This window comes from Leuresthes tenuis, unplaced genomic scaffold, assembly GCF_036924035.1.
Source record: "Leuresthes tenuis unplaced genomic scaffold, fLeuTen1.0.hap1 SCAF_17, whole genome shotgun sequence".
Taxonomy (NCBI): domain Eukaryota; kingdom Metazoa; phylum Chordata; class Actinopteri; order Atheriniformes; family Atherinopsidae; genus Leuresthes; species Leuresthes tenuis.
This window is the reverse complement of record NW_027325371.1, coordinates 7984189-8003584: the sequence shown is the minus strand read 5'-3', so window position 1 is coordinate 8003584 and position 19396 is coordinate 7984189. Positions and strand designations below refer to the sequence as shown.

At 39.9% G+C, this 19396-nt stretch overlaps 2 protein-coding genes across 3 annotated transcripts in view; both read left to right on the top strand.

Moving 5' to 3' along the window:
* The first annotated feature begins 789 nt into the window (after window positions 1-789).
* On the top strand, window positions 790-12754 carry stat3 (signal transducer and activator of transcription 3 (acute-phase response factor)). 2 transcript variants are annotated; one of them, XM_072369795.1, is made up of 25 exons: window positions 790-1028; window positions 3989-4138; window positions 4433-4676; window positions 4791-4883; window positions 4971-5052; window positions 5155-5255; window positions 5553-5704; window positions 6057-6215; window positions 6455-6547; window positions 6669-6728; window positions 6836-6865; window positions 6965-7058; window positions 7152-7199; window positions 7341-7424; window positions 8071-8169; window positions 8454-8589; window positions 8675-8727; window positions 8841-8935; window positions 9087-9226; window positions 9319-9540; window positions 9676-9718; window positions 10409-10468; window positions 11349-11446; window positions 11683-11707; window positions 11884-12754. In XM_072369795.1, exons 2-25 carry the CDS (start codon window positions 4011-4013, stop codon window positions 11897-11899), a joined length of 2355 nt encoding a protein of 784 aa, XP_072225896.1. In that variant the 5' UTR covers window positions 790-1028; window positions 3989-4010; the 3' UTR covers window positions 11900-12754. The 2 variants fall into 2 exon arrangements, with proteins under 2 accessions (XP_072225896.1, XP_072225897.1); XM_072369796.1 differs by lacking the exon at window positions 10409-10468.
* Window positions 12755-17242: 4488 nt separating this feature from the next.
* stat5a (signal transducer and activator of transcription 5a) overlaps window positions 17243-19396 on the top strand; it is a 116874-nt gene continuing 114720 nt past the window's right edge. Inside the window, 1 exon segment of the mRNA XM_072369564.1 lies at window positions 17243-17405. The gene's annotated coding sequence lies outside the window, so the exon portion shown is untranslated.

Below are 19396 nucleotides of genomic sequence, written 5' to 3'. Positions count from 1 at the left end.
CGGAAAAAAATCATGAATGAATCAAATAATAAAAAGATATAGGCCTGTAAGATCAAATTTATCTTTGTATTCATTTTTGACAAATATATCTTTCACTCGACGCTTGCAACTTGAAGAAATGTGTTTTTGCCACAGTATATATATTTACCTTGATTTAGGTTACTGATTACAAAATACTAAAAAAGGCTGCTATAAATGTGATGGAGGTCAAGCGTGGTTTATTTAGTTACAATGCTGCAACACAATGTGACCCACAAAGGCCCTTTGTGTTATTCGCCAAACATTTTCCAGATTATTTTCTGTTTTTGCCTCACTTATTAAATATTAATAAAGGCTTGTTCATCACTGCCTGTTCTTCTATTTTTTTGCATTATCTACCTCATTATGTGTCAGTTTAAAAAAATCTAGTCTATTAGTTTACTGTGAAGAGGTTTGAATGAATATGGCAATAAGTTTAGTCTCGCTGATATCAAAAGCGAACTGTACAAGGGTTATTAAATTTGATGACGTCAACATTGCCAGTAACTCAGATGACTTCCAGGCTGGCTGTTCTGTATAAAAGTTGTTCCTCCCTCCGAGACAGCCGCCTTTTATGGTTTACCAGCAGGGAGGTTTTGCAAATGGGAACAGCACAGTTGAGACGGCAGTAAACACAGCGTCCTCAACCAAACGGCCTGTGCTGTCCCGCCTCTTTTAATAAAACCTGCATTCTGATTGGTTACAGTAGAACCGCAGGTTCGCATTGGCAATTAGATATGTCAATAAAGTAGCTGATGGGGTTTGTTTGGCTGGCAAGACTGCAGTGTAGGTGATGGGTTGAACGACAAGTGCTTTCGTCGGAGAAGTGGTTCTCGTGTTGGGACAAGAACAGCAACAATAACGGCCTTTTTCCCACTTGACAATCTCCCTCGTTTATGTGGGTTAACTTTTTTTAAGTTGTCACTGACTGTTATTGTCAGTGTATTTTAATTGAAAGGTAACTGTCTGTGACGAAGAAACTTTCCTCCACAAAAGTGACAACGATCCAGGTAAGCGACTGGAAACCGACTTTCACATTTAATACTTTTTCTTAAAAAGAAAATGGATGAATGGATAGCTCCGAAAGCTTGTCGTTGGTGTTACAACAGATCACGTTTATTACATGGATATCTTTACCATGTATAACGCCGCTAAAGTTGCTGCACTGTGACTAGGTCATAAGTTATTCATGCTGAAGAAACACGCTGTGCCCATGGTGTTGCATAAGATATTGAAGCGTTACTACAATTTAACTGTAGCTTCTGAATGCGGCTTGCTTCTTTTAAACCAGCTACTATTATAACCGGTACACACAGTCTTTATCTCGTATATTTGACTAATCAGTTTCACACATGGGATCCGGATCTTCTTAATACTCGTGTTTAAACCTTATGTTATCCAGAGGATTCTTTGCTGGGATGCATTTACGGACCCAGTTTGACTTGTCACGCCCATCCCATCTATGTCCTATCTGCAGGCCAACAACTCGGTACCCCGTAAAAAAGATTTAATCCCCTCACTCCACAAATTAGATATCTTTATCCACACATAATCTAAATTTTGAGTTGTACAAGGAGGATTTTTTTTAAAATGCTACCTGTGATATCATTTGTAAGTATGGAAAGATATAAACAGACATCACTGTTTTGAGATTCAATGCGTTGTTGTCATAGATAACACATGATAATCCATATTATAGTGATTGATTACATCCATGATAGTCCCTTTCATGTCACACATGTCTGCAGACAACTTAAAAATGGAAACTAGGCATGGTCACTGTCGTCTTTGTCTCAAGGAAGTGCTTCCCTGAATATCACTGATGTGAACTAAGGAATTACATGGCACTCTTCCAGTAAGGGCCTATTGTTTCCTATGTGCGCTGGGCAGTGGAAAACACACCTGACTTGTTGGGCAGACTCAATTTTCTTACTTATATTGAATAATGAACTGTTCTTTTATATATTCAAATTGAAAAACAACACAAAAACAGCTCAGGTATATGAACATTGTGCTGTTCAGGCCAAATCCTTGCCATGGCTTCAGGGAATAATTATGAAACCTGAGCATTATTCAAAGTGCTCCATAATATATGATTTCAAATGTGTGTTACCCATGTGAAATGTGTTGGTAATGTGTCTAACAGACAGTATGTTGAGACTTTGGGGGCCCATTAATGTATCAGCTTACTGTAGAAATTAGTGTTTGGATGTTTTTACCCTCTGGCCTAAACCACCATCTTTGAGATATGCTGGGTAATAAATCCTCCTCATTAGTTTTCCAGAGAGTCTGTATATTTGTGGGCACAGCTCGCCTTGATGAAGCTGTTGAGTTTAATCAGTGGAGCACATTGAGAGAAACACTAGTGGAAACAAACACCGTCAGATGGTTAGCAGTGTAACATTTATGACAAAGCTCAGATGGTCTTTGAAAAAAAGTCCTTCTCATTGCGTTGTTACGTGAGTAAGGGTTTTCACAAAAAATCACACCATGTGTAAGCATCTCTTTCATGTGTCAAGGAAAGAGGAACAAGGGTCATATGAAAACTGTAACCTTTGTAATTCAACTGGTAATGTATTATATGCTTGAAAAAAAGAACTTACTCACCTGTTGGTGAGTGTGTTGGTGTCCTGTTGGTGTCTTGAATTTTCTTGGAACACCTGATTTACTCTAATATAATTCCGTTTTTAGCTTTCCATGTAGTAATGTAAGCTGAAACCGGAATTACTGGTACACGGCACAGCCCATTACACTATACCATGCTCACTTTTTTCATTTTAACTCGTCAAAGACTGTTCAAATGATTAACATTAGTAATGGCTTAATGGTGTGACAGCGGTGTCACACCTAAAGATACTCAAAATAACTGCTATGCTCTAGATTAAAGACTATATAAATGTAACATTGAGCTAAAATGGGCTTTAGTACTGTCAGAAAAGACGCTAGTTACATCTTTTTAGGCTGCAGTTAGTGTTGCTTTAAAACTGATTGGACTTTTTGAGGTTGTATCACTTTAAAAACGTGCTTTTATGAGATTTAACTGACATAGAATGCAGATGTGGGTCTTGGTTTTATTGTTTACCAATAACAGCAGTCACAGCTGTGCTCTTTGTGAGGAATAGCAGTATTTTGGCTTGTGAGAACAGAAAGTGCAGTTTAGTTACTTGTCAAGGATATTTCTGTCATCAGTTACCAGGAACAAGAGCTTGGGTAAACTGCTGTGCCTATAGTTTTATTCTACCACATCGATCACACAATACAGTATTGCACAATCACAGTGAACAACAAACTTCTGACACAGAATGATGATCGGATGATAATGCAACAATATCCACATTGTTCTTCAGGAATCTAACAAAGGCTTCAGTTTAATTTTGGTGGTAAAGTAGGCAACCTTTTGTTGCATCAATTCAAAGTCTGTTTATTGTTAGTGTGTAGCCTAAAATTCTCCAGGGAACAGTGTACCCTGCTTTTAATCAGATGAGAAGGCCTGCAGAGCCTGTTAAACATGGATCTGATGGATAATACTGCCTCTGCCACCAGGCGTTTCACCATTACTGAAAGAATATTGCTCAAGTTCCACTACTGCTGTTGCTTTCTGACAGCTGAGAAAAGGTTTTTTTTTTTTTTTGGTGGTTTCTCGCTGGGGGGGTGCCTTGACCAAAGATCATTAGATCCTTCCTGCTTAGAGAACTAACAGCTGTTCGTGTTAGCCTATATTTCTTGGTGGAGGCGTAGGGTTTCATTGAACAGGAAATGACTGTGCTGAATACGAGCCCTCCCATCTGCCTGTCCCCGTTTTAAAAGAAAACGTGATATTTAGTCATTTCCTGCTTGTGAGTTTGGGAGGTGTTCTATTAAAGCAGCCTAAAATGTTCTTTTTAAAATAATTATCATTAAGTGTGCACCAGAGATGTTCACTGGATATCCTTTTTCATCTGTGTTGCTGCCTCCATTCGTGTTTTTGTAGGTTTGAGGCAGTGTATGTCAGGATGGCGCAGTGGAACCAGTTACAGCAGCTGGAGACCAGATATCTGGAGCAACTCTACCACCTGTACAGTGACAGCTTTCCTATGGAGCTACGGCAGTTCCTTGCCCCCTGGATTGAGAGTCAGGACTGGTGAGAAATAATTTATATCCTTGGCTTTAGATTGCATTTAGCTTTTCCTGTTTCCGCGCCGCAGCAAACTGCTTTTATCTTACACGCCCCCACCTGGACTGGCAGTAGGCCATTTTATCATTTCATGATAGTTTGATCAGTTTTTAAGTCGTAATAGTACCTGCCAAAATGCTTTCTTTCAACTTATTTGTTTGAATGTTAAAAAGCTTACATGATATTAAAAAGACTTTTGAAAAGGTTTAAGCTTTAATCTTGTATCAGAAGACCTGATCATTTTGCTCTGTCTTTTACAAGGGCCTACGCGGCCAACAAGGAATCGCACGCTACGTTGGTGTTCCACAACCTTTTGGGTGAAATAGACCAGCAGTATAGCCGTTTCCTTCAGGAGAACAATGTACTGTACCAGCATAACCTGCGCAGAATTAAACAGCATCTGCAGAGCAAATACCTGGAGAAGCCCATGGAATTTGCCCGCATCGTTGCCCGCTGTTTGTGGGAGGAACAAAGGCTGCTGCAGACAGCCACTTCTGCTTCGCAGGTACGTGGAACTACTCCAAACTACCTTTTAAGTAATTTGAAAAATAAACAGCATTCATAGGAATGAGTTGGCACAATGGCCGTCCATGTCTAAATGTTTTTAATTGTTTTGCAGGATGGCCAGGCAGCCCATCCCACTGGGACAGTGGTCACAGAGAAGCAGCAAATACTGGAGCACAACCTTCAAGACATCAGGAAGCGCGTGCAGGTTGGTTTTATGACACTTACTCATTTGAAAACGCAGTATTGAGGCTACTAACGAGGCAACTTTGACATACATTTTTTTTTTCTACAGGATATGGAACAGAAGATGAAGATGCTTGAAAACCTGCAAGATGACTTTGATTTTAATTACAAAACCTTGAAAAGTCAAGGAGGTATTTTCTGTTTATTACGTTCTAAGCTTTTGTAGGTATATTTGAATAGGAGAGCGCATGCAACTCTTAAGCTAAATCACCACATATTCTCCCTCTCTCAAGAGTTATCCCAGGACCTAAATGGAAATAGCCAGGCAGCTGCCACTAGACAGAAGATGGCTCAGCTGGAGCAGATGCTCAGCGCACTCGACCAGCTGAGGAGGGTGGGTGTCTTATACTTTACCATATTTTGAGAATAAAAACAAAGATGATAAAGAATTTTAAGCTTGTCTCCCAAGTTCTTTCAAGGATGAAATGACAGGTAGATATAAGAAGCATGAACATAGTGAAATGCATCGTAGTGAGTTGTATGCTTTCACATCTGAAACTGAGGCGATTGTGTAATCATAAAACGAACTTTGCTACAAATGGAAGATCACCTTTATTTGTTCAGTGACACTCCAAGCTTGGGGTTGGGGTTTTTCCAATGGCTAATGTATGCTGTGCTTGTGATCTTGCAGCAAATCGTGACGGAGATGGGTGGCTTGCTGACTGCCATGGATTATGTACAGAAGAATCTAACAGATGAAGAGCTGGCCGACTGGAAACGGCGACAGCAGATCGCCTGTATTGGAGGCCCACCAAACATCTGCCTTGATCGCCTTGAAACATGGTAATGATTTTTTTTATCCCAAGAGGTGTCAAATCTTAGTTAAAAGCTTGATTTCATCAACCTAAATAAGCTTTATTTACTGACAAAACTCTTAAAAACGTAGAATCGTTTAGAAATACGTAGAATCAGAAATACATTTTATATGCAAATGTATAATGTGAGTCAAATTGTGTAAAACAGGATGCATGAAGGGCAGAAAAGTGATTTTCATCTTCATATTAAGTATGAAGTACCTATAATAGATAAATCGTTTCAGCCAACTTACTCTGGACATTAGTCTCCACTCTGCTCTTGATTATTCTTCCTTTATCTTGAAATGAAATGTTTCACTTTAAACTAATTCTCTAACCAGGATCACATCCTTGGCTGAGTCCCAGCTCCAGATTCGTCAGCAGATCAAGAAGCTGGAGGAGCTTCAGCAGAAGGTGTCCTACAAAGGAGACCCCATCATTCAGCACCGGCCTGCTCTGGAGGAGAAAATTGTGGATCTGTTTAGAAACCTCATGAAGAGGTGCTTAATATGATGAACATTTGCTCTATATCTGCTCAAAAGAATGAAGCATAGAGATTGATTTACAAATGAGCTTTCAGCCATGAGAGCTTTCAGTCATTTAGCAAATGTGATGATGTTTCAACTCTCCTCTTTCTGTGAAGGAAAGCTGTGAGATTTTTGCATTAAATACTGTTAGCCACCTGTTTTAGGAGGTTCACAGGAAATCTCTGAAACATGATGTTGATTTTGTGTTCTAGTGCTTTCGTGGTTGAGAGACAGCCCTGTATGCCCATGCATCCAGACAGACCTCTGGTCATAAAAACAGGAGTGCAGTTCACAAATAAAGTCAGGTAAGATTCAGGCTTGTGATACCTACATATCCAAAATGTGTACATAAATGGGAACAATGCGACTTGATAAATTCCAAAGTGTCTTTCCTTATCTCTCTTTGCTTTTTCTCTTTTTTTTAAGGTTACTGGTAAAGTTTCCTGAACTCAACTATCAGCTGAAAATTAAAGTTTGCATTGACAAGTGAGTGTTTTTGTACCCTGATAATTGTGTTGAGCCTTGAGCAGTAAGACGTGATTTGATTGGAGAAGAAATGAATGCTTTACTCATTTCAACTGTTTATTTTCCAGGGAGTCTGGCGATGTGGCTGCTATTAGAGGGTGAGAATTAAGAATACCTTTTTTCCAAACACCTTTCTAGTTTTTATTGCACATAATTTAAGAGAAAGGATCATGCTTCCTGCTTTACCACTATCTTAGGTCACGAAAGTTTAACATCCTTGGCACTAACACAAAAGTTATGAACATGGAGGAATCTAACAATGGCAGCCTGTCAGCAGAGTTTAAACACTTGGTGAGTTATTGCAGCAGACCCCTCACAGCTTAAGCATGTTGTAGTTATCTGATAATCGCCTGCTGTGGAGCACTAACTTCCTGTTTGTTGCAGACCCTGAGAGAACAGAGGTGTGGTAATGGTGGCCGGACCAATAGCGATGTAAGTCTGAACATCTGTTCAGAATTGTTATTATGAAAGCTGCATTTTGCATATAAAATGTAGTTTTGATTGAACTTCTGTGATTAACTGTTCATTTCACCTCTTGTACACATCAAGTGCTAAATCCCTTCTTTTCTTTAGGCCTCTCTGATTGTAACAGAGGAGCTCCATCTTATCACCTTTGAGACAGAAGTCTATCACCAAGGTCTGAAGATAGACCTGGAGGTGGGTTTGTTTCAAGAACTGGGAGACATTTCTGCTCATGCTGCTTTTACTTTCAAACAACTCTGAAAGTCACCAATCTTTAAGACGTTATTACATTATGGTGAAAATGTGTTCATCGTTACCTCATGCAGAGTTAGTCACTACAAAAATACAGAATGAGTCATTTACCAAGTCTCCCACCTCCGCGGTCTGCCACCACTCCAGCATTTACGTGATAGTCTCGACAGGTGAAGCTAACCCACAGGCTTATGCAGAGGTAAAGAACTTCATGTAAAGAACCAAACAAGAAGTCATACCTTAGACCTTTAGCCACTGTCAGTTAGTGTTGCCTGGCTTTGACATAGTCAATTTGAAAGTGATCATTTCGAAGGCTTAATTTCAGTGCATTATATGACCAAGAATGATGTTTACCGTATCATTCTTGAGTTGCGATCACCACGAATGTGATGTATTGCATTTGTGGACCCAATCCTTATTTCACAGTGCCTCTTCAGCCTTTGTTCCACATGATAGGTTAGCCCTCCAGCACCACAATGCCACGTGCAAAGACCAGCAACATGTTTTAAAGTGTAGGAGCAGTTTTATTGAGCATCATTCCAAATGCTCCAAACAAAGGGAAAAAATGATTTTTCTTCTTTATGTGCAGACTCATTCCCTGCCTGTGGTTGTCATTTCAAACATCTGCCAGATGCCCAATGCCTGGGCTTCCATCCTGTGGTACAACATGCTCACCAACCACCCAAAGGTAAGACAGCACCCTCTGGTGGAAAGGGTCTAAAACGTGCACGGGGAATGTAGCCACAATGGACTTAAAAATCATGATGATCTTCAGGCTGTGCTTAAAAAACTAAAAACTTTTTATTTCTCAGCCTCTGGAGACAGCAAAAACAGGAATTATTTAGGTGGTTTGAAAATGTCGATGCTTTGCACACGTTGCTTCAGGCTTTAAAGGTTTTAAAAGCTCACCTGTGTTCCTCAGGCCAAGCTGGGACGTTTTCATAACCTGTTGCCTTCGGTCTCCGTTCACAGAATGTGAACTTTTTCACGAAACCTCCGGTGGGCACATGGGACCAGGTGGCTGAGGTGTTGAGTTGGCAGTTCTCCTCAACGACCAAAAGGGGCCTCACCATTGAGCAGCTCACCACGCTGGCTGAGAAATTACTTGGTAAGATGATGAACCGACAGGTGTCTAAAATCATTCAAGTTTCCACTTTTCTTAAATGTCATTTTGACCTTTGCTGTTTACGTAGGGCCTTGTGTCAACTACTCTGGCTGTCAAATCACGTGGGCCAAGTTCTGTAAGGTACTTCACATGACAGACTAGTTAAAACATGAAATAAAAGTAAATAGTTCAGTCTGCCCTCTTGGCACTGTACGGCTTTGTGATAGCCACTGTTTTCTGCTTCCTCTTGACAGGAAAACATGGCTGGCAAAGGCTTCTCCTTCTGGGTGTGGCTGGATAATATTATTGACCTGGTGAAGAAGTATATCCTTGCACTTTGGAACGAAGGGTGAGAGGTTGTCCACATCTCCAAGCTTGGTCTGGAAGTGCTAATTAACTTCCTGCTATTTGGTGGAATTTTTTCTAATTTGCTGTAGTCGATGGTCTTAAAATACCTACTGTTTTAAAGATTAATTTGACCTCCTGCTGCTTGTCGATAGGTATATCATGGGTTTCATCAGTAAAGAGAGGGAAAGAGCCATTCTGAGTCCAAAGCCTCCCGGAACCTTTCTGCTGCGCTTCAGTGAGAGCAGCAAGGAGGGGGGCATCACATTCACCTGGGTGGAGAAAGACATCAACGGTGAGTAGTTTGGGAACTTTTTCTCTGTTCCTGCAGTATCTTTCAGATTGTCTGTTTCTGTTGTGATGCTGAGCTTTCGTGCGTGTTTATAGGAAAGACCCAGATTCAGTCAGTGGAGCCGTACACGAAGCAGCAGCTCAACAGCATGTCTTTTGCCGACATCATCATGGGCTACAAGATTATGGATGCCACCAATATCCTGGTTTCACCTCTTGTTTACCTCTACCCTGAGATCCCCAAAGAGGATGCTTTCGGGAAATACTGCCGGCCAGAAGCAGCTCATGAACCTGAGGCAGGAGGAGATTCAACCAGCAGTAAGTCACTGCGTTGGTCTTCCTGGCATCTGTACATTTTTAAAGAAAATCACATATTTTGCTTTTTACAGTCATTATACTGCCTGCAACTTTATTGTTATCAGTAGTTTTTGATAGCATGTTTTCCTCTTACAGACACCCAGCCATATTTGAAGACAAAGTTCATCTGTGTCACCCCGTAAGTATCCGTCACTCCTCCCTCATCTCCCATGATATTTACAGCCCACTCCAACCAGTGACCTCCACTTATGTCAGCCCTGCTCATTTATGATGGATGTTTTACTTATTAAGACTCATTAAGAAGATATAAACTTCCGACTTTTTTTTTTTATATTTTGCAAGTTTTAACAGTGTTTAGAAGAAAAAAGAGGGAAAGATATGTTCACTCTCAGTGTGAGTTAGTGCTGTCAGGGGAGGAACCATCACCATGTTCAGATCAAGCATCGTGAACAGAGTCTGTATAGAATCAGTTAAAGCTGGACTGCGAATAGGAAGCTACAACACAACTGAATTTGCTGTCAAGTTTGATTATAGTGAAGTTAAGAATATACTTCCGAAATAAAATTTCAAAACACCAGTTTTGAAAAATGATATCCAGTCGCTCAGAGAAATGAGTGAAATTGCAAGGTTAGAACATAATACATTAATAACGGATTTATAGTTACTAATGTAGAATTTTGATGGTATGCTTTGATTGTAAAAAAAGGTTTATGAGTGGAGCAGATGAGGATGGTAGTGTGAGGTGGACTGACATCAGGGGACTGTTTAAACAAGACATCAGCCATGTTTACTTTGGTTAGTTGTGGGTTTGATAGCGTGCTGATGGGTTGTGAGGTTTGCTCAGTGAGATCCTGACCTGTCTCCGTAGGTGTCCCTCCGTGTTCATGGACTTGCCGGACAGTGAGCTGCTTGGGAACGGATTCCCAGGGTAGGCAGCTTGGGGGGAAGTGGCATGTAGGGCTGTGTGTGCATCTTGTCTCTTTGTATGTTTGATATATGGGTTTCACAGATATTGGTGCAGTCCATCCAGAGCCATTTGCATGGGTTAAGCAGTCCAAATGACTTCTGCTGTAATTGTTTAAGGAGATTAAAGATTTCAGATGATAATGGTGTTATTTGCGTAGATAATTCCACATCAATTCATTATTTTGTGAGAAAATGGACAAGGATAAAGCCTTGTCAGTCAAGGGGAGAAAAAACAAACAGAACAAAAAGAAAACTATATTTTGTTAAGCCTGAAGAAAAGATTGTGTAATGTTCTGTTCGATCCTCTTAATGCACCGTGGTTACCGACTGTTGTGACATTGACTGGAGACTAGCACTCTTACATCTGTTCAGCGGGCCTTTTTGCCATTGTGCTCAGCGCTGCCAACGATAAAAGCAGCACGAGTATTTTATGAGCATTTTAAATATTAGTCCAATCTCATATAGGTTCATTTGTGGTTAAAAATAAACGCACAAATAAAACGATATTCACTTACAAAAAGGTTTTTCATTCATTTGCATTTCACCACCGAACTAATTCATCTTCCATCTGCGCTGTTTTTTTGCATGTGACATTTCACACTGACACAAATACTGAATTATCACTCATATAGATCAGGTCTGATGAGGACTGATAATGAAGGATGACGTATTTTGTGTGGTAGCTCATCATTTGTGGGGGAAAAAGGGAGGAAAGAGACGAGTTGCAGTAGTTACACTGAAAGTGCCTGGACTAACACAAACAGCTTTGCTGGTCATGGCTGTGTAAACACTTTATTTTGCAATGTTATAAAATTTGTTCCCTTTTTTGTGTCTTTTCACAGCACAAACTCAGGAAACACCAGTGACCTGTTCCCGATGTCGCCTCGCACCCTCGACTCCCTGATGCACAATGAAGCTGACGCTAATCCAGGACATTTGGGTGAGTCACTAACGGTGCACACAAACATTAGAACTCATTTACATGCTGAATTCCCTGATGTTTACCATAGCAACTAAAAGCCTTATTCAGTATTTTTTTTTGTTCAAACTAAAATCCTTTGAGGAATGTTAGCTGCCATGTTTCAAAGATGCTCTTTTTGTAAAATATCATTCTTTAATACACACATTATCCAACTTGACCTGCTATTAATCCCTTGTTTTTCTCGTCCATCATAGACTCACTCACTTTGGAAATGGATGTGGGGACTGGATAGTGTAGATGTATCATTGCCACCTTTTGTGTGGGAGACATGGGTTCAAATCCCCTGCATGAAAGGTGCTACCTCCAGTAGGGGCCCTTAGGCAAGTCCCCCTTCCCCTGTCTGCCTACCTGTAAATCGCTTTGGATAAAAGCATCTGCCAAATGCATAAACATGTAGCATCACCGATGTGAAACTATGCCTCCTCAGTTTCTCTCTTTTTGTCAGGATCTGACATGAGGCTATAATGATGATTTCTTTTGCCATCAGTACACACAGTCTGTCTGTAAAGATTTGCTTATTGTTCCTGTGAAATAATTACTCATTTTCAGAGAATAGGGAAGATGAAAAACTTTGAAAGATGTTCTTTTAAAAATAAGTTGCCTCTTATATAGATTTGGACTGTCCCTGTGTAGCCTGGTGTTAGACTATCAGTGCATGCTGACTCATATTATTGGCAACATCTCGTCTCTCCTTCTTTATGTTTTTAAGTATCTTAAAACATTTATGCATAAGGAATTGTATTTTTGACAACAATATATTTGTGTTTTCTTAACTTTTTAAATGGTTATGAACTAATGTGTTCTTTTCTTCGGATAAAGAAATGTAACTAGATAAATCATTGTATAAGCTATGTGCTGCTTTGGAATTGTACTGGTTTTGATGTTGTTGTTTTTTCCCCACAATGTTCTTGCCAAATGTGTAAAGTCAAAGTGGTTCCTCCTTATCTTGGTTAAAATGGTTTCTGTTTAATGGCAGTTTTTACACAAAATGTTATATATAACATTATATATATATATTATTTTTTGGAGCCATTTAAAACATTGTAACAGTGAAGAGAGATAAAGAATCAAGTCATTTTTCCCATACGCTTTCTTTCTCTTATAGTGCCGTGTGGATTATGTGATTGTGAGTGTAAACGGGGGCAGTGTGTCTCACTCTCATCTAAATGCTGTATATCATATTAATTGGATTTGCTTTTGAAATTTCTCATTTTGCCTGATTTGACCTTGTATGATCGGACATTAAATGTACATCATTTTAATATACATATGTTTCAGAGTGCACATAATGAAGTGTGTATTTTTTTTTTTAATCTTTCACACAGACTAGTAAACCTTGTCAGTTGAATACAGTGCCAGCCAAGTGTTTCTTTATTATGCCATGTAGATCCTTTTCTTCCTGCCTGTGCACTGTACAGCACAAGTGACACTCCATTTGTTCCCTGACCCTGCTGTTTGCCATCATTTAATATTTCAAATACTGAAGTGTAAAGCCTTTTTTCTTTTCTTTCCTAAATTAACAATAGCACACTAAATAGCTTCTCAGTGAAAACGTATTCCTTCAATTGTAAATAAATAATTGGAATTGATCACTTCTGTCAACATTTATTGAAACAGAACAGGAGTCTGTATTGGAATGAGATGGTGATTGAAACCATATTTTCAACTACATTTCCTTATCAGCGTGCAAAAATCAGTCACACTATGGAAAATGTACTTTCAACCTTCACCAGCCCATTTTAGAAGTAAGAGCAGCACTGTGAGTACCAGCACCAGAAACGTGGAGGCATCCACATAGTGCCCCACAAAAACCAAACCTTATGCTCTTTGCTGTGCAGCTATGATAGATGGCTTCTCTGTATCTTAGTGGAGACAAAGTAGTATTGACAATCGTGTAGTAAGCTGTCACCTTGGACCTGAAAGCAAGATTTTCCAACATAAGAGGTGTATTCATATTACCATGTAACTTGTCGGAATCATACCAGTTTTATAATGTGAAATGGAAAATATTACAGGTGACATGAAAACATTTCTGGGCTTTTCTGAGCGTATATTTGGGTGTCTGAAGACACTACCAGCTATAAAACTCAGAGAAAACAACCCAGGCATTTTGTTTTGGGCCGTCTACATCTGAAAATGTGTCACTTTGTCATGGGGTGAGAGCCAAAACACAGGATTAAAAGAGTTTATTTTGACAGAAGTGGGCTCATGACAAGCAGCGCTGAATCTGTGGCCTGGAAAACGCTGGAGAAAACAGGTAAGCACAAGGGTCCGGGGTGGCAGGACCAACTGGATGTAGAGAGGTTATTCAGCAGGAGTCCAAGTGGGTAAATGTTCCAAAATGTAATTACGAGGTTTCCTTACTGTGAGCTGATGGAAACGTGGCTGGAGGGAGAGGCAGCGACTGACTGGCTGGAGGATGTTTTCCAGAGTTGCGACAGGTGAGCAGGCAGATCCAGGTAAGGCAAGAACGTAGGAGAGATGAGAAGGGAAGCCAGGGGATCCGTCGGAAGAAACAAGGCTGGAATGAGGAGAGAAGGTAAAAGCAAAAATACTTTTCCTTGATCATCGAACACTCTGGTGAGAGCTGGCCAAGTTACCACAAAGATGGCAGAACAATCTGGTGAAGACGGCTGTGACTGCTGCTCCTTAAGAAGGGTTCTTGATGATGGTAGATGCACAACAGGTGTGACAGCTGGCAGCCACCAGACTCCGCCCAGGTAACCGGGGAAACCTGCTCAGCAAGCCTGAAACTCAAAACACACCTCCAAGCCAAGTCAGATCATGACACACTTGGTGTTATCCATTCTCCTCCGTCTGTATGGATTAGCTTCAACCTCTGATGCTGCCTCATTCACTGTACCTACTAAGTGGGAAAGAGAAACTTTTGTTCTTGAGTTTTGTTTTGTTATAAACAGCAAATCAAATCTCATTGTTTGTTACGCAGTTCTCTGCGCCATGAACGAGAGAATAATGCCCTATGAGTACTTTGTTTAATCTTTATATCCCAGCAGTGAAATCTCACTTCTATAACAGGGCTGTAACATCCATTTGACAGAGTGAGATGCGCACCTGCATGGTAGAGAAATCCATCATAATAAAAGATTAATAGAAAGAACTTTAAAGATTAAAACCAAGCAATGAATTTATATGTAATAGATACCCTGAAGGAAGTGTTTTATTCTGATAAGACACAGGGCCTTTGCTTTTCTACCACAGGAAGATTGATGGAAAAAGAGCCACAGCGGTTAAATTGCAATGCAGTAAATGTTTTTGGCTGACCGTAAAATTCAACATTAGATTTATAGTTCATCTTATCTGGTCAAATTCATTCGTGCTGAATCTGTGAGAATTATGCATTTGACCTTTTCGCTCTTGGGTGAAGGTAAGAAGACTATCAATGAAAGTGCTGCTGTACGGAAAATTAAACCCAAGTTCATTTGATTTTTTTCTTTTTTAAAGAATAAAAACAAACAAACAAATAAACCAACTGTGAGCAGAGCTCGATATCAATGCTTTTGTCCTTGAAACCCATACTAATGGAACCATTTGAAAAAAAAAAGACTTTTAGGAATGTAAGCACATTAACCCTGAGGTTTTATCATAGTTCCTAATTTTAGTATGTGGAGGTATCTCTCTGAATTTGATGACACATTTCTCAACATGTGTTTACTGGACTTCCCTGAATGGAAACCCCACACTGCGTGCATGCACCTCCATCTCATCCTAACACAGCACTGATGTGAAAAGCCATGGGGTTACTGTTGGTGTTTGCATGAATCCCTTTGAGAATGTGTGGCAGCTGAGATAAAACAGTAAACAGAGGAAGAAGGCCATTTCTGCATCACTGCTCTTCTGCTTTGCTTTACGGCACCAGCTCTCTCTGTCTTCTGTGTTTCTGGTTTGTCTCGGCTATAGGAAATAAACACAGACGGCTTCGCGGATCTGAGGGGGTGTTGAGATGTGCAGCTATTACTGTCAGCAGCTGCTGACTCAGCTGTCTGAGGAAGCAACTGTCACCCTTCGGTTTTGGCCTGCATCCAATCAAAACCAAAGAATCAATGTGGCTGTGTGTGTGTTTGGCTGAGAGAATGACTGTTGCTACAGTGTAGATGATGGCTTTTTGACATGGATCTAATGATGACGGTGTCAATATTTTCTGGTGCAATATATGGGGTTTTCCATCAGTTCCAGTCAGCAACAGCAACTAAAACAAACACTGGACTTTTTGCTTTCAACACAAGTAAGAGATACTGTGCCACAGAACAAGTTTACAAATAATGTACATGATCACATTTTAAAATTGTCTTTATTTAGAGGTCAGTGTTTGACCATATTTATCTGAAAGATGACTGGTTGCTTTGTACAGTGGGGCATGCTGTGGTGACAGTTTGTCACTGTTGAACCTTTTATCATTATAACATTTATTACAGATTTTTAGAACAAATGACATCACCAGCTGAAACAACTTAAATATAAGAGCAATGTTTTCTTCTAAACTTTACATGTTTTCTATAAATTTTCTTTGATATTTTATCAATTTTGATCATCTCAGTATTAAAAAAACTGATGTTCTAAAAGAATGTAACGACATGCCTAATTTTACTGCTTTTCTTGTGTATGTTTGAAGCTTTTCATGGAAAAGAGACATCTTTATGCTGCAAAATTATTTCCTATTCAGGAATTAATAAAGTATAATTCAATTCAGGCAGGGTTCTATATTGTAATGAATTTCCCCAGCAATAAGTCTATTTAAAATAAGTATCTTTTAAGTATAAGTATTTTTTCCTCCACCGTCTTAAACATTTGTATTATGTGACTTTACGGGATGACTAACATTAAATTGAGCAATTAAACAGAAAATAGGTGTTTTTGATCCACAACCAAATTTCATGGATGATGGAACTCCTTCTCTTTGCCTTTTTGTCAGCCATTGTGAAAACTCTAATTACATGCCTCGGGCACTCATGGTCTTCTAATTTATTTTGGCAGGTTTATCTTTAGTGTCAGCCACCTCCCGTTTGTTTCTGTCTCTCATTCTAAAGAAAAATAATGACGAGAAACAAGGAGTAAAGTCACAAGTCAACTTGTTTAATAAACGCAGTAATTGCTGCTTTTGAAAGGCTTGATTAATAGGACCGAATAAAAAAGTTGCGTGTGGCTACCAATAATAGGTATAACCAACTATGAAAAAAATAAATCTTTCGCCAATGTTATTACATTTAGGCCAATAGCAGAAGGAAGCTAAGCACCAAAGGGTGGCGCCATTTGCCAAGTTGAGTGCGATGCACCGAGGTGAGTAAAAGATATTGTCTATTTTAATTGGACAAAATCAAGCCAAAAGATCTGTTTTGTTGCTCGGAGTAGTTCTGTTCTTCTTATTCTTATTCTTATTCTTATTATTGATATTTGTGTTGTTGTTGTTGTTGTCATTCTTATTATTATTCTATATGATCATTATTCGTGAGTTACAGGAAGATATTTGCCGTTTGTCTTCATTCATATTTGATAATATGTTAGTAAGTTTATTGCAGAGCTGCAAGCATGTCCTTGTTTGCAGAATACTCCATGCACTACAAAGGCTATTTGTCCGCTCCATTTTGAACCCTATAACAAATTACAACATTATATTATGTGTGCGTGGAATAAATTACAGAAAGCTTTCACCTCTTGAGACTCATAATTCAGTCATCAATGGGACAGAAATCCGCAGAAGCTGTCTCCTGACAGACGTACAAGTACCGCCGGAAGTGGGCGGTTATTCAGAGGCAGGCAGAGAGACAGAGACCCGTGAACTGTGCAGCGAACTGTTGGGAGCTGACTGGCGGAGAAATTCCCGTTTAAGGTTGCTCACGTCGCTGTACGCTCTCCCCCCCATTTTATGTGAAAGGACAGCAACTTTAGTCGCTCCACAGAGGTGAGTGCCACAGTTTAATGTGTTTGAATGCGTTTTATCTGAGGAGGTGAACGTCCGCGCCTCGTCCCCCTGACGCTCCCCGTTGCGAAATGATATTCTGACAGCGCTTTGTAAACAAACTGCGAGTGCGGCAGCGCACCACCATCTGAAGAAGCTGCAAACCCATTTGGATGCATTTATCCATATTAGTTTTTGCTTTAGTTTGCGTTACTTTCCCTTGTCTGCTCTGTGACTGCTGAATCAACAGGCAGGTTCTCCTGCAGAGATGAATCACAATATGCCCTGTGTATTCTAACGGACTGACAGCGTGCCTGCGCAGCCAGTAGGCTTACTATCAACTTGCTGTTGGTAACTCGTTGGCATTTTTTTTATCCTGTGTTTGGTTGATCTTCCTGTAGGGTTATGGAAACATTTATTTACGCGTGTGCGCTCATGCGCGTGTGGCACTCTCACTTCTCTTACTGCAGGCTATGACAATGTCAGGGTAAGTATCTCATTCGTTATGGCCAAAAGTTTTCTTTAGGGTCAAGCCTCCTCGCGCACCGTTGATAGGCGCTACCCTACTCGCGACATCAAGTCTCGAGGTGAAATAGGACCATAAAGATAACCAGTGTCCAACTGACACGCACAGTTTTCATGCTCTAAGCCTGTAAATGTGTTCTCTGTAGTCAGTGGTTTCATGATGCCTTCAAAGTGACTGTCTGTGCGTGTTTACTGCTTCTGGGGTGTGTGTGTGGGGGGGGTCCTTTTTGTTGAGGTAAACTACAGTAATTTGCCATAGGCCTATTGATTATTAGAGACATTGTTGTAATTCAATTAATGCTGTTATACCAGTCAGACCAGTTAAAACATACAGCACTGTTTAAATATCAGCATATCAACACTTAAAGCATCTATACAATGGTTACTTTGACTTTTCCTAGTTTTACTGTTAATACTTAACTTAATTACTGGTTGTGGTTTTGGTTTATTCAAGTCAAAAGGAAAATTATACTTCTTTAAACTGCTGAACTGTACATGTAAACCATGATGATAAAAATGTGCCTGGGAGAAGTGTCAGACAAATATGATTAAAAACAAACTAATAGTAGATGATCACTTTAATCAGGTTTGTCCAATTTTCTGTAGCGATAGCTGCCAATTATACACTAACGTGAAACAGACCATTCCTTGTCTGTTTGCAGTAACTTGTTGATATGTGTTCTGAAAAAGCATGAAAGGAAGGTTCGTAAAGGTCAAAGCAAAGCAGAGAGCCAAAGCTGGAGGGCATGACTTATGAATCAAGACCCTGGTGTTTGTGTGAGCATGAAAGGAGAATTTAAATGTCACACATGCTTTGATTCGTCTGTGTCATTTCCACGAATGCCTTAGTTTATGTGTACTTATTTATTTGTGATTATGGAGATGAGCTTAGCTGCTGTAAAAAAAATATTCGACTGCTACACTCAAGCTGACAAGGCCTCATACACTCCTATGACTCAGAGTAATTGGAAATGTTGTGATAATTCCTTCGGCACAATGTGATAATGCCTTCCCCTCATCACAGCCGTATAGGCACTTAGCCCGTGATAATTTTGATCCTGGACGTGCTATAAGTTGTGCTGAAATATGTCTTCTCATAAAAAAAAAAAAATCAACAATTGCAACAACTAATTGATTCATTGTAATCGCTTAAGATTTCTGCTTGTTTCTGTTTTTGTTCCACTGGGTTTGGTCAGAAGAATTTATAGTTGTCATCTTGGGCTCCTCATATTTTAAGACTCACCTTCCATGGCTATCATTATCAAGCGCAACATTTCAGTGAGACTGTAATCTCTGGGAAATAATGATCTCTACTTTTTGTTGCTTTTAAGCTTGTCGGTAAGCACCCTGTTGCCCTGTTTGCTCCCTTTTTCTCTGCAGTGCATGGTGCACAGGGGATGAGAGAGTTTCCCTTGGTTTTTGTGAAAAGGAGGGCGTTTTGGGTTCGACTGGGAACATGACTTGCTGAC